General features: G+C 41.7%; 1 protein-coding gene across 1 annotated transcript in view; it reads right to left on the bottom strand.

Annotated features, from left to right (window-relative positions):
* Positions 1 to 14,833, bottom strand: part of DNAH7 (dynein axonemal heavy chain 7) — a 226,187-nt gene that overhangs the window by 110,522 nt on the left and 100,832 nt on the right. Inside the window, exons 24-29 of the mRNA XM_090045212.1 lie at positions 14,513 to 14,681; positions 13,991 to 14,093; positions 13,762 to 13,889; positions 8,896 to 9,108; positions 7,528 to 7,626; positions 5,623 to 5,871 (exon numbers count right to left, since the gene is read on the bottom strand). Of these exons, the coding sequence (XP_089901338.1) occupies positions 5,623 to 5,871; positions 7,528 to 7,626; positions 8,896 to 9,108; positions 13,762 to 13,889; positions 13,991 to 14,093; positions 14,513 to 14,681 (961 nt within the window). The remainder of the gene's footprint in view (positions 1 to 5,622; positions 5,872 to 7,527; positions 7,627 to 8,895; positions 9,109 to 13,761; positions 13,890 to 13,990; positions 14,094 to 14,512; positions 14,682 to 14,833) is intronic.

Raw genomic sequence — 14,833 nt, 5'->3', positions numbered from 1 at the left:
TCTGGTTATTTAAAAGACTGTCAGGGTGGGTGGAAAGAGAAGAGAAATTGCTAACAAAGAAAATTATCAGGTAAGAAATTTCTCACTCTGCTGCACAGCTTCTTTTTAATGATGAATGAAGAAAGAAGTATTGAACAGTGATTCACAGAAGTAGGGGGCAAAGGATAAAGAAAAACCGTAATAAATATTATGGTAGAATAACAAGCATATAAAGGCAAACAAACTGTAGCAGTTCCAAAAGGATGCAAAGTAATGAAAATTTACTTTGGTGATCAGAAAAAATAAAAGATCAGGTTTGTTTAACATATCATTTAGACTAACTCAAACACTTACTGATATTCAGTTTAGAAGTTTGACATGTCTGAGTAAAGAAAACCATGAGGACTGTTACCTGTCTCTTAAAAGTGCTTCACTGCAGGTCTCTAGCCAACCAACATGGAGGCATTTTAGTGTAACTGAGATCACCAGTATGGTAATTATTTATTTTATACTACAAACATGTCTGGAGACCATGATCCCATTATGGTAAACTTCATACATATAAAAAGAAAGTCCACTATCCAGAGAGTTTCTTTTTCTTGTAATACCAAGAAAGAAATTTGACCAGATAAACTGAGACTTCCTGATTGAGTTCTTTCTAGATTCCATAATGTATTGATGAAGACAATGGAGGCACACTGGACTGTATATGGCTTTTCTAATGCCCAGGCTGTCAGTTTTAGATAGTCCAAGTCTATGAGAGTAAAAATCTAGATTGCCTGGATTAAATTTCAGATGCACCTCCTCTGCTTTCAGTTTCCGAATGAAGCCTACATCCTATTTCAGTTATATGTCATGAAAAGGGCCAGGGAAGGAGCATACTAGCATTACACTGAAATGAAATTCTTTATTATTTATTCTATATCAGTCCATACTGGATCAACAACAATAAAGGGAAAATTGATATTATCGGCAATCGGCTTTTTTTGCCTGGTGTAACTGATAATGTCAGGGATAAATGCCCTATGCATGCGCACAGCTGCAGCATGCATGTAGCCAGGAATGTAGCCCAGCAACTTGGAGAGCAGTGTCCAGCCGATTAGTCAGTGGGGCGGAGAGACATGGGGGGGCACAGATTGAGGCCCCCATGGTGAGGGAGGGAGTGGAGCTGGGACAAAGGCATGCGCTGCCCAGCCAGGCATGGGACAGAGCTGCAGGCAGCACATCCAGGGGGTGTGAGAGGGTGGGCAGGGGGTACAGCTCCCACCACTGTGCCCCCCCCAATTTGTGCACAGGGTGAGGGCAGGCTGCCTGCTGCAGGCTTAGGGCCAGCAGCTATGCCATCCTCTTCCCAGAGAGGGGGCTGGGCCAGGCATGTGCTTGGGGCAGGCAGGGGTGGGTGGCAGCAGTGCTGGGAGGGAAGGTTATGGGGGGACTATAGCCACCCCAAAATTCACTGTAGCTCCTCTACAACCCCCCTTTCAGAGCTGCCATTGCCCATCCCACCCCTGCCCACCCCAAGTTACAGCCCTGGCCCAGGCCCCACACCAGGAAGAGGCCAAGCCCACAGTGGGCAGCCCACCCTTGCCTCACATACAAATCCAGGGAGGTCACATGTCCTCCATGCCTCTTCCAGGGGTGTGCGCAATGGCAGGGATCTGCACCCCCTTCCTACCCCCCTGGACAAGCGATCCGTGGCTCCAACCTGCCTGCCCCAGATGGGCAGTACCTGCACCTGCCCCAGGCTCATTTTCTCCCTCACTGTGGGGGCCTCAATCTGCCTCCCCCCACATGCCCCTTCCTTCCCCTATGCCCCTTCCCTCCCACAGACTTACCAGCTGGATGTTGCTCTCCAAGCTGCCAGGCTGCATATCAACTATCAGATCAATATAAGCCAATATGGCTGGTTAGTAACTGACCATTGGTATTGGCTAAAAAAATTTTATTGGTGCACCTCTATTCTTTATCATTCCCCAGATCTGCTGGTTGCAGTTGGTGTGGTTCCAGACCCCCAGAAAATAAAATGGCATTTTCCATAAAGGGGGAACAAGCCATGGATCCCACAATGGTTCTGGTCAACTCTCGACAAAAGCATCAAACTATCATTCTATATGGGAAAGTCCCCACATGCAGGGGCAGATGTTTCCCATGGCATGAATTTTGCAGCTCCTTTTTGCTGCTACTTTTTGCTGCTGTGTATACCCCTGCACATGGGGTCTGCTGTGGGGCAAAATGCCCCACTTTAGGGAAATGGCATGCTGGAGGAGCCATGGGGACACTTAAAGCAGTGGAGCAGCAACCAGAGTGTCTCCCTGGAAGACCCAGCTTCTAGTTGCTCAGGCTCACATGGTAAATTTGCAGTGCAGTGAACAGTTGCATGTGTGCTACATCAAGTTTGCGGCACCTCAAATATTTCTGAGGCATGACAAACCGCATATGTGTGCTTATCTGGACATGAAAAGACATATGCAGTGTGCTCCTATGACATAGCATTCCCATGAGATGAATGCAGAGTGCCCTGCAAAGGAAAAGGAGCAGAGGGATTCTCATACGGGAAAATATTTTGCTGCGTTGGTGGTTCTGTCAACTACCATGGGTTATAGCCATAATATGCCTCTATAATGAAGCTTTAGGATCCAGTCTGTCTTTTCTTGGAGGAGGAGGGGGGTCTGGTATATATACAGCCAACAAGCAGATAGTAGATATCAAATCCTTTACTGAACTCAAGATTTCATCAGTTCAGATACTAAATAAACCACAAAATTCAGATGGAAAGTCCTTGATTGCTTTTGGTATTGAAGAAGATTGTAGCCAAGAAGCCCTAAAGGTCTCAATAAAGTGGCCAATGAGCAGCCTGCAGAGATATTCCGCTCATTCTTCAGACACTAGAAATCTTAGGTCCTCCTTTTTAATCTTGCAAACGCTTCTCATTGACTGTATCATCCTGTACCAGATTAGATCAGGGCTGTATAACTAGTAACCCATGAACCACAGCAGCCTCCAAGGGGTTAATACAAGGGTAGGCAAAATATGGCACATGGGCCAGATCTGGCCTGCCAAGGGATTTTATCCAGTTCACAGGGGGTAGCTAGGCCACAACCAGCCCATGCGCAGGGGGCAGCCCAGGCCATGATGTGTGCAACCAGTCCTGCCATCCCTGGGTGTGCAGCAAGGTGGGGACAGTGTGGTTGCCAGATTCTGCTTTCCAGCAGCCTCAGCAGCAGTGGCTCTTTCTGACTGCCATTGCTAGTGTCACCACTGCTGCCAGCCCCAACCCTACTGCCTAGGCACCTCAGCCCATCCACCTTGCACCCACCACTGTGGTGCCAAACAGAGCAGGCAGGCAGGGTCTCCATGGAGACTGGCACAGGACCTACGTAAGCTGGGTGCACTTAGCCAGGTGGGTGGGATGGTGCTGTAATTGTGTGGGGAGCAGTGTCCAGGAATGGGACAGGCAGGTGGGGCTGGGGCTGGGGCTGGGGCCAGAGTCAAAGCTGGGATTGTGGGGTAGTGACAGCGTGAGGCAGGGGCCCAGGGCAGAGCCACAATCTGCTGCCCACTCATCCCTGGAATGGGCACCCATTCTGTGGGCAGGGCATGCCAGGAGCAGATCACAACTCTTCCCCAGCCCTGCACTGTCACCACCCCACAATCCTGGCCCCTGCCCCAATACATAGGGGGCAAAAAGAAGGTACCGGGTAATGTGGGGACCCTTAAAGACATGCTAGGAAATCTGGTCATCACACCAGATGACAAAGCTAACCTATTTAATGATTTATTTGCCTTCATTTTCCTGAGCAGGGACCAGATCAGCCCCCCCCCACTGGGACACCCTCAGGACCCAGAGGAGGTGCACCCAGACTAAGGGTCAGTGAGGATCTAGTCAGGGAACTTCTGGAGGGACTGGACATATTTAAATCAGCTGGTCCTGACGATCTCCTCCCCAGAGTGCTGACGGAATAAGCTGAGGTCATTGCGGGACCCCTGGCACGGCTTTTTGAGCACTCGTGGTACTCTGGTGTGGTGCCAGAGGACTGGAAGAGGGCCAATGTGGTTCCCATTTTCAAAATAGGGAGGAAGGAGGACTCAGGAAACTATAGGCCAGTTAGTCTTACCTCAGTCCTGGGTAAGCTTTTTGAGAGAATTATCCTGGCGCATGTCCATGAGGGGCCAGCAGGGGAGGTTATGCTTAGAAGCAACCAACACAGGTTCATTAGCGGTAGGTCCTGTCAGACCAACTGGTGGCCTTCTATGACCAGGTCACAAAATCCTTAGACGCAGGGGTAGCAGTGGACATAGTCTTTCTGGACTTTTGGAAGGCCTTCGACATTGTCTCTCATACCATTCTCATTAAAAAACTAGGGGACTGCGGCGTTGACACCTACACAGTCAAATGGTTCACGAACTGGCTGGAGGGCCACACCCAGAGAGTGGTGGTGGACGGGTCATTTTCAGCCTGGAGGGACTTGGGCAGTGGGTTCCCCCAGGGCTTGGTCCTCGGGCCTGCACTGTTCAACATCTTCATCAGTGACTTGGACAAGGGAGTAAAAAGCACCCTGTTCAAATTTGCTGATGACACTAAGATGTGGGGGGATGTGGGCATGCTAGAAGGGAAGAATAGGCTGCAATCAGACAAAGACAGGTTACAGGGGTGGGTGGATGAGAATAGGATGGGCTTCAACATTGACAAGTGCAAGGTGATGCACCTGGGGAGGAACAACCAGCACCATACATATAGGTTGGGGAGCTCCCTTCTCATCAGTGCAGAGGCAGAAAAGGATCTTGGAATCACTATTGATGCAAAAATGAACATGGGCTAACAGTGTGAGGATGCAGTCAGGAAGGCCAACCGCACCTTGTCATGCATCCACAGATGCATCTCAAGCAGGTCCAAGGAGGTGATACTCCCCCTCTATGCGGCACTGGAATAGAAAGGAGGAAGGCTGCATTGGATGCATAGCAGGGAAAACGTCAGGCAACTGTAGCCCATGTGACATGTGGTCTGGGGGTCTGTGGCTTATGTGGCATGCAGGCCCCACTGTCCAGAAGTAGGGCCGCCCTGATTTAGAAATATGTGTTTCAACAGAAGTGATTGATCATTTGAAATGTGTATCTAGAGACTAGCTGAGGAGGAAACCTTCCTCTAGAATTAAAAAAAAATCAGTATTTTATGTTCTTCTGCCCTGGCAGCATAATGAATTTGTAGGCTAAAAAAGATTATTTCCTTATAAGTTTGATATATGAGGGGAAATAATTAGAGTAAACAAAAACCTTTTTTTGTTTAAATGGTTATAGCCAAGTTTTTAAAATTTCTGTGTAGCATATTCTCACACTAACAGTTTAACATATCCTTCAGAAAAAAATGTGACTATACTTTCCTGGACCACTGTCCCAACAATAAGTTCTCTAAACATAAGAATATGTTATTATAGTTTAACAGTTGTTATTAACCAGAAGTCCCTATTTAGATGTTATGACATACTCCAAAGAGGCGTATAAAGACATTTTACATATGGAAACTCATGAAGACTCCTTTTCACATCTCCATTCACTTTCTCCTATGCAAGTACTGAATATAATATAACAGCATTTGTTACTTGGCAAACTTTTTTGATAAAAATGTTTGTCAAAATATTTAGTTACCTTCTCACAAATATCACCCAAAGCTGCTGCCAAAACTTTATAGGCAGATGTCTTTCCACCAAATGGCTCTCCAACTATCATAAAACCATGACGAACAATCATCATCTCAAATATCTGTAAGATCTTCATAGCAAAAATTTCTGTCATTTGAAGATTCATTGCATCACAATTTGATTTGATAGCTTCCAGTAAAATATTGTAATCTGGTTTTGGCAATTTCACACCAGGAAACAAATCTGAAGTAATGCCCTGTCAGAGAATAAATTACAATGTATATTTATCACTTTTCTATTGCTATTTATGGTGTAATTTTTGTATATACTCCCTTTACTATGTGACTTGTACAGACAAATAGTCTAATCATGAGTGGCTTTTGGTGCTGTTAATCGAACTATTCATTGTTAACAAATGAATTAGAAAAATATTTATCTGAAATGAAAAACACAAAGTACTAAAATCTATAAGGCCTATTTAGAACATGGAGGATTTGAATACAAACTCAGAAGTGGCATTGTGTTTAGTTTAGTTGCTCAGCATACTTTTTCTGAGTAAAGTTTGTCTTGTAATTTATAACTGTACATTTCATGCATTCTCTATAACATATATTTAACACTATCATCACAGAAGAATCTAGTATATGAGATAATATATTACTCTATGGCAACATTAGATTTTATCAAAGCAGGCTTAAACCTGTTGGCATCATTTAGTTAGAAGGTTAAAATGCCTTTATTCTCATTTATCAATACTTCATCATAGTAACTGAAGTTATTTAAATAAAAACTTTTAATATAAAAACAGAGATTTTGCATTTTTACCTCTAGTATTTTATAGATGTAAAAATAAGATTTGCATAATGTAGCAAAACAAGAGTGATGTTAGATATTTTTGAGACAGAGAGTAAAATAGGCTACAGTTTATTTGAGCTAGATCAACAATGTCAACTCTGGACACAAAGCTGTGTTCCACAAATAACATACCTAAAAAGCCCATCATCTGATAAATGACAGATTGTGAACTTAGAATTCTCTTGTTCTATCCATTTACAATTAAGCTTAATTTTAGTGATTAGAGAAATGGACCTATTTTGACTTTTCTTTTCCTTTTACCTTATTCAAAAACATTATTTTAGTCACCAATGTTAGGGTGTCAATAAATATATTGTTCTGTCCTTTTAAATACTATTTTTGCACGTATCCCTGCTGTGGAAGAAATCTGGTTCCAGACAGTAAGCATCACCAGTTTTTCTGATCCACTGAGCCACAGCAGAATCTTGGGAGTGAGGCAGAAGATGAAGTCTTCCCCAATTAAGATAATCACCCTTCTTTACAAGGGCAGGAACTAAAATTAAACTCCCTCCAAGGTAAACAGCTTCTTTGCTCAGAAAAAACAGATAACTAACTTCCATCTCTCGAGCTTGCTCTCCTAAATATGATACTGTTTACAGTAAATCCCAGGCCATACTGTTTCTCTCAACTTATTCCTGCACCAAGGTCTACTCAGGACAGGAGACAGTCTGTGCCAGTAAACCTATCTGACTCTCCATCACAGTCTTTAAGCTAAAAAATCTCACTTTCCTGATCTGAAAAATAAGAATAATAGTATTTACTGACCTCAAAAGTATAATTGTAAAGCACTTGGAAATTTTTAAATAAAAGACAATATAAATGCATTATTATCATTTTTAGCTGGAAAATTGTGTTGGAAAAGCTATTAGAATCAGATGCAGGATTTCCTAGAGAAAACTATATTCAATGCTTGATGAGGAGCAGTGAAGACTACATTTGATTCTGTTTAAATGCTAGTTTAAAATACTGCTTAGCCCATTTGTCTGGCACCTGCTCTACATTACTAAATATATATAGTTGCTGTTTTACATTATCAAAATATATTTTAACTTCTTACCTCAAAAAGTGGTAGATCATGGGACAAGAACTTAGGCAGGTTTACATCTATAATGGATCGAAGGAGTAAGATTTCTTCATTTTCTGATGGATATTTCAGCTAAAAATTATGATAGTATAAATTTAGTGTTAATATATTTTTAAAATAAAAACAGGTGCCATAGTGCATTTTGTATATATTCTTTGTAGATTTCAGATCCCCTGATAATAGTATATGTTCTGGCTGTAGGTTTATAAACTTATATAAAGTTTTTACATTCTGATATTATTGCACATGCATGTGAAACTGGACTGGCAGCTCTCCCCTTTCACTTCAGTATTCCAGAGATAAGTTTTGCTATGACATTTTTATAAAACTGTACTTCAGGTCCATCTCTCAGGTTATAAAAGTATATTAGACAGTACAGGTAGAAGTTAGGGGTAGGACAGCATGCATATTTACACATCATTCATGCAAAATGCATCCATTCTTCCACTGTACAAGCCAAGCCCTCATCTGCACAGAAACAAAAACAACTACACTGGGTGCATGTGTACACATGTGCACATTAATGTGCATTAAACTACTTTAATGTGCATGAAAGCACTACAAAAACCATACTCTTTAGCTAATGCATATTAAAATAGGCTAATATGCCTTTCTCTAGTGCTTCACAATGGAGGTACTAGATTTAATGGACATTGCCTAAAGCGTGTTAATGAACATGTAGACATGCCCACTGTGCATACAAGTATCTGTCTCACCCTTGACCACGGAGGGGTTCAAAAAGATTAAAGTCATATATGACAGAAATAATTCACAATGTTTAATGCACTACTGGAAGTGTTCCCATACTATTGCAGGGTGGGCCCGATAAGAACGTATAAAGAATAAAACTAAATAAAATATGTCTCACTCCCCTTGATTCACCAAGTCTGGAGGGAGAGGGATCAGGAGAAATTGGACTGAGCTAGCTGTTCTCCTGTGGCTATGATGATCGCTTATAGTGTGGTACCAAAATTCTATCAAATTTGCAGAGCTAGCATATACCACAGACACAGATATAACCTGATTTTAGTTGTATAGAAATATTTTTTCCTTTCAGTCCATTTGTGATTCCTATATGTGCACATCACAAATTGATTAGTTCCAGGAATGCTTTGTGATTTCTAAATTTGAATCCTATAATATTCTTCCCTATATTTTCATGGCTGCACAAAGTTTTAGCTATTCATATGATTCAAATTAATAGCATTTATAGAGATATAAATCACAAAGGTCTACTTGAAAATGTATAGAAAAGTGTGACCAAATTGTTCTGCTATAAACATGAAACAAAGTTTTCTGATTAAGATACTAGATTCCAAAACAAAGGCAAAAATCTGTTACCTTTAAGTTACCAGCCGCTGTAAGCACTGACTTCACTGCTCTCATACCATAATCATAATGATGTTGGGAAGACAACTGCTCTGAACACAGACGATATGTAGCTACAATTTTCACAGACAGAGGTCGGGCAGTAACAAATCCACAAGAATACAGGACAATTTCTGCAATCATGGCATAATCAGGAACCATCATAGCTACTGTCCTAAAGAGAGCCTATTAAATAAATATGAAAAATCACATCAGCCACATTCTTATTTTGCATAATTTATTCAAAATTACATAAAACGTTACAGTGTTTTATTATTTCCTTATTGCAGTGGCATCCAATTAAACTTCACTAAGTTAGTATGTTGTACATTTTATTGTTCTCCATAAATAATAAGAGATATCTGAGGATAGAGCACAAAAATTAATGTTTTCTTTATTAATAATATCAACAACAACACACAAAACACAACAAGTCTTTCAAGGGAATTACTGAAGTTCTGGTGCAAGTAGCTGATATGCTTTGTAAAAGCTATTGCCAACATTTTGGTGCTGGGTTGTTTTTTTTTTTCCAAGCTTGCTATATTACTAAGGTAAGTCTAAGCTTGCTGTATTACTGCTGCTCCTTCCTAAATAGCATTAAGGTCTATTGATGAAACCAAACTTATTGCTGCTTTTTCCTGTGCTAGCATCCATTTATGGGCACCTTCCACTTACCCCTTTAGACAATGATTTTTTTTCATCTGAATCTACCACTACTCACACTGCTTTGAAACACATCTACAAACACTGTAAAATCAAAATTTATTCTTTATCATTAACTCAAATGTATCACTAAATCCATATAAGCTCAAACATAGCTTTCCTCCTAGATTTGCCTTTTTCTCTGCAGAACATACTCTATCCGAGCTTCAAAGAGACATTTCAACAGCTCTTGTGTCGACTCTAGTAGCTAACATCTGAGTTTAGAGGACCTCTGCAGCGGAATCCTATACTCCCATAAAACTCTTAGAATCTGACATCCTGTTACAGTGACCTTATTTGTAAAACCACAAGTAGGAAGAAAGTTAATAAATTAGGTTCTATCTTACTTTAAGAATATCTTCTTACTTAGGAAGTCTAGGGGAAAAATACTGGTTCAAATGAAGTCAATGTTATAACTGCTATTGACTTCATTGAGGGTTGAAAGTCACATTTACAGATATTCCCACTTGGCAGATATGCATGTCTCCGGAGAAAAAAGATTTATATTTAGGAATCAAGCTCTTTTGAAAATCATTAAACAGTGCAATTTTTTTCTGATCTTTTTTCTGATGTGATATTAAAGCAGGATAAAAACTGTTTTACAAATCTCCTACACTGAATACCTTGTAGACAAGTCATCTTTCAGCATAAAGCCACCAACAACAGAAGGTCACAAACCCCAAGGTTCTCCCCACTGTCCTGCCATTTGTCCCAAGGAACAAACCAAGGTTTGCTCTGGAATAACTCCTTATCCCTTCAAGCCTCAGCTCAACTGCCCTTATAGTGGACCTCACCACTGCAGCATGAGAATCTCTAGGTTCTTGGTACCTTCCTTTGTGATTGGGGAAGAATTTTAGGTCCCTTTTTCCATATTTCTGACTAGCCTAGAATATCAATCGTGCTGAGGTCACACTTTACTCCATGCAATCAAGAATACAAAACAATGTAAATATTTATCATATGGGGAAAAAAATTATACAAGAAAAATTGGCCATATAGTTTGAAGGCAACACAAAGAGACCAGTAAAGTTTCTTATCCTTTCATCTGGCTACAATCTAGAAATGCTTAGGCCGTCTCCACACATGCTTGGACGTTGGTTCCTGGGGACAACTAGCAGCAGGATACCTTGTCCCCGGGGAACACCTGTGCCATGTACCCTCTTGCATGCAGCAGGTTACCCTGGATGGGGTAGGGGAGGCTGGGGCCAGCACTGGGCTGGCCCCAGCAGCCTCACCCAGGGTCCTGGGGGCCTCCCAGAGCTGCAACAGTGGTGATCCTGCTTTGCACAGCCTGGCTGGTGGCTGGAGTATGGCTCTGGCTGGCCAAGCTCCGGTTTCAAGAGGTGCATGGTGCCCCCACCCCAGGTATTCCCCCCTCCCACACACACACCCTGCACTGCTGCCTTGCAGCGTGGAGATCAACTGAATGTATGTATGGTATGTGGCACTGCAGATGCATCTGTGACACCGCATACCATACGGTTGCACATATATGGCCTTAGAATCTTGCATATATTTCCAAAATCAGCCTTCCTTCTGATCCTGCCAGCCCTGACCACTGGGGACTTGACTTCCCCCAAAGCCCTGGATAATTTAAAGACCATGATTATCTCATAGATAGCCCCTATATACCTCCAAGCCACTCCATGTCCTCCCTTCCCCTCCAATCAACACTGTCCCAAACAAATGGTGATGAGTCTCAGGATCCTCTAGAAATTTCTTCCTTTTCTAGGGAATCTGGAATTCATCCAGATAATGGCGCTTTTTTCTGAGATGCCTTCAGTACTGTGGGGTTGATTTTTCCATTACAGGAAGATAACAACTTGGATATCTATCCCAACAACAGTCCCTTCTGCCTGCATTTGAAACTGGCAATTGTTCTTGCTCTAATAAGACAGTGGCAAGAAATACTTAGCGGTTGCACATAGTCCCTTTTCTTTAAGTATACATTCGTCAGTTTCTTTGACAAAGTCAAGTAAAAAAATCATAAAGATGCAATGTGGGTACATCTACATGTGTTCTTTAATATGCATTAGCCTATTTTACTGCACATTGAAGTGTCACTAAAAAACATGCTATTTAGGTAATGCACATGGCCTTGGGGAAAGGGTTGGTGGCAGGGTCACAGGCTTAAATATTACAATGCCCATGATGCATGTCGCCCTTTAGGCCCTCTGTTCTCAAGCCACCGGTCACTTGCAGCCTCTTGACATGGGGAGGTTCCACTCCCTTCCACTCACCTGCCATGTCTTGTTTGTCAAATGAATGTTGATGGAATAGGAGGTTCCTTCAGAGATGGGGGTGTTCTTCCACCTCCAGGCTGGCTCAGTGCTATAGCAAGTGACTTGGGACTCTGCCTCACCTACACCCCATCCACTTGCCAGCCAAAAATCAAGTTGCGGCAATGATACACTCAGCTGCCACACAAAACAAAACTACTTTGGTGCCCCCTTCTGCGTGTGGGTCAACTCTCCTCCCTACTCATCTTCATTATCTGCAATGCCAGGGTTCCACCCTCAGGCATCTCACTTGCAACCTGTTCCCCAGGGTCAGAGTAGCCGGTCATTCTTCCCTGCTTGGGCCATCCCCCTTAGGTATGTTTGGGGCTCCCTGGCTCCTCCCACTGGGCCTTCATGGGCTGTGCCAGGATCATCCTGGGTCAGGCATTTCCAAAAGGAAAAGGAACTTAGAAAGAAAACTAGAAATCAAAACTCTCTGGGCACCTCAAGGTGGGGCAAGTCCCACCAGTTGACTTCTCACCCACCACTGCCTATCTTTGGGGGCAGAGATCCCTCTGGATCTCCCCCAGTCTGGTTCCCAGCCAGTTCCCCAGCATCCTTGCTGTGTCCTGTCTGGTGTGCAGGGATGTTTCTTGTAGCCCCTGCTGCTGTTGCTCCTGTGTCACTCTCCAGGCCATGCTGGGGCCCAGGGCACATTTTTTTTATGTCATCCAGCACGTGCCTGCCCATACACAGAGACAGCATGCTCTTAAAATGCCATGGGAACACAGCATGCACCTCCGCCTCTTGGGATCAGCATGCTGGAAGCCCAATAAGCCAAACCTCAGCTCTGTCTGGGTCTCACTCCCCTGCCCATCAGGGTTTGTCGGGGGGAAGTCCCCTGCTCCCCGGAGCCCCAGGAGCCTCACTGCCCAGCATGGTGAAAGCACATTAAAATAAGCTAATGTGCATTGTATCACTTAAAAACTATGCTCTTTAGTTAATGCACATTAAGATATGCTAATGTACATTTTCTTAGTACCACACAATGGAGGTACTAAATTTAATATGCATTAGCTAAAGCACATTAATACATATGTGGACATGCCCACAGACAGCATAACATAATCCATATGGTGATAAAAGTGACTTAAATTAATATAACATAATATTGGCTTTTCAATGAGACTACACACCCCATATCAGTAAAACAAAGTTGAGAAAACATGTATAACATCTGATAAACACCTCAGAATATACTGGGACTCATGACCGTATTAAACCCATAATTTAGAAATCTTTTTCAGGGCTCATGTACTTTAAAATGCTCTTCCTTACTTTCTAGAAATATAGACTGCTAGATCAAGGAGAACAACCAGTAATTTCTTTTTTTTCAGTAATTCTGATGAAGGACTCCTACATCATTATTCAAGAAACCAATTCACATTATAGAATTTGTACTTACTTGGTAAGTCTACATGTTCAATTAATTTGAAGCAATAAACTCCAGAGAAATGTGAGTTAGAGAAAACTACTCCCAGGCACAGCATCTACACGTGTGCACAGGACAGCAGCAATTTGAGATATTAAATTCATGCACATTTGCACACTTTTTTAGTGATGCTTAATATGCAGTAGATTATTTTACTGTGCATTAGCATAATGCCATGGGTTTTTACATAACGCCTTAATGTACAGTAAAATCGTCTACCACACATTGAAGTGCATGTGTAGAGGTGCTCTCTGATGGGAAAATAGAATTTTTTGGTGAGTTTGGTGTATTGGGTTGAGTGGTACTAAATAGTATTATTTATTTATTTGACAAAAATATTGTTTCCCCTATCACTGTGTTTATTAACTTTAAAAAATTAATAAAAGTTCAAGCATAATAATTATCATGAACTACTGTCCACTATACCTTAAGATTATCTGGAAGCTCTGAACGCCCAGCATAGCCTGGATTCATGGTAATGAAAACAGCACACGTGGGGTTTAATTTCAGTTCAGTTCCTTCAAATACTAGTAAGTCAGAGCCTGTATTGATACCTGTAGAAAAATGAAAATTAGAGTCCAGCAAAAAATTATTTTTAATATTATTAATTTTATTTCATACTTAGCACAGAAGATGGAAATAAAATAATAATTACCTCTTTGGATAGTAAGAATTTGTTGAGCAACAACAGAAAGTACTTCTAAATCAATTCTGTTGAATTCATCAAAACAAGCCCAGGCTCCACAAGATAACAAACCCTAAAAAAAAAGCCAATTTGTTCATCACAGTCAACTATTGATTTTCAGTGTCACAATAACTGAATCATTTATCTAATGAAAAAAATAGATTTAATGCAAAAAGAAGACTATATAAAGACTGTAGGAATTAATCAAATTAATAATCCATACAATAATATAGCCTAGCAGAATTACACAATAAATAATACTAATTTGTGTCAATACACTGGAACAACAGATGCATTCAGTCCACCCAAAACCTGATTCCCTTTACCTGGTCTCCAAAAGCCTCATCAAATATACAGATTTTGCATGTTTTACATTCTATTTGGGACAAAGACGTAAGTTCCAACACCAAAGGACCAACTATTTCACAATGTCAGAATGGCATAAGGGATCTAAAAGTAAATGGGAATCTGGCTCTCAAGATGTATCCAAACCTTAAAAAATTTTCCTAATGCAAGGTAATCCAATCCATCAGAACAATTGAAAACCACACATTGCTTAGCTACAGCTTTGGCTAAATCTTTTGTAGTTTCAGTTTTCCCTGTTCCAGCAGGACCTTCAGGGGCACCTCCCAGGTGAAGATGGAGTGCTCCAAAAAGGGTTCTGAAATTTTTAAAAAGAAAAATATTGGTGAGAATGGGTCATTTTCCATTCTATCGCTGGTAACACATGCCATATTTGCACTTATCCCAACATTTATTGGAGGCCCCTCCACACGTGCAGGTAAAGGCATGATGAGATTTACACATGCATGG

Source organism: Crocodylus siamensis, chromosome 4, assembly GCF_052110815.1.
Source record: "Crocodylus siamensis isolate JL-2025a chromosome 4, ASM5211081v1, whole genome shotgun sequence".
NCBI lineage: Eukaryota > Metazoa > Chordata > Crocodylia > Crocodylidae > Crocodylus > Crocodylus siamensis.
This window is presented reverse-complemented; position numbering and strand designations above follow the sequence as displayed.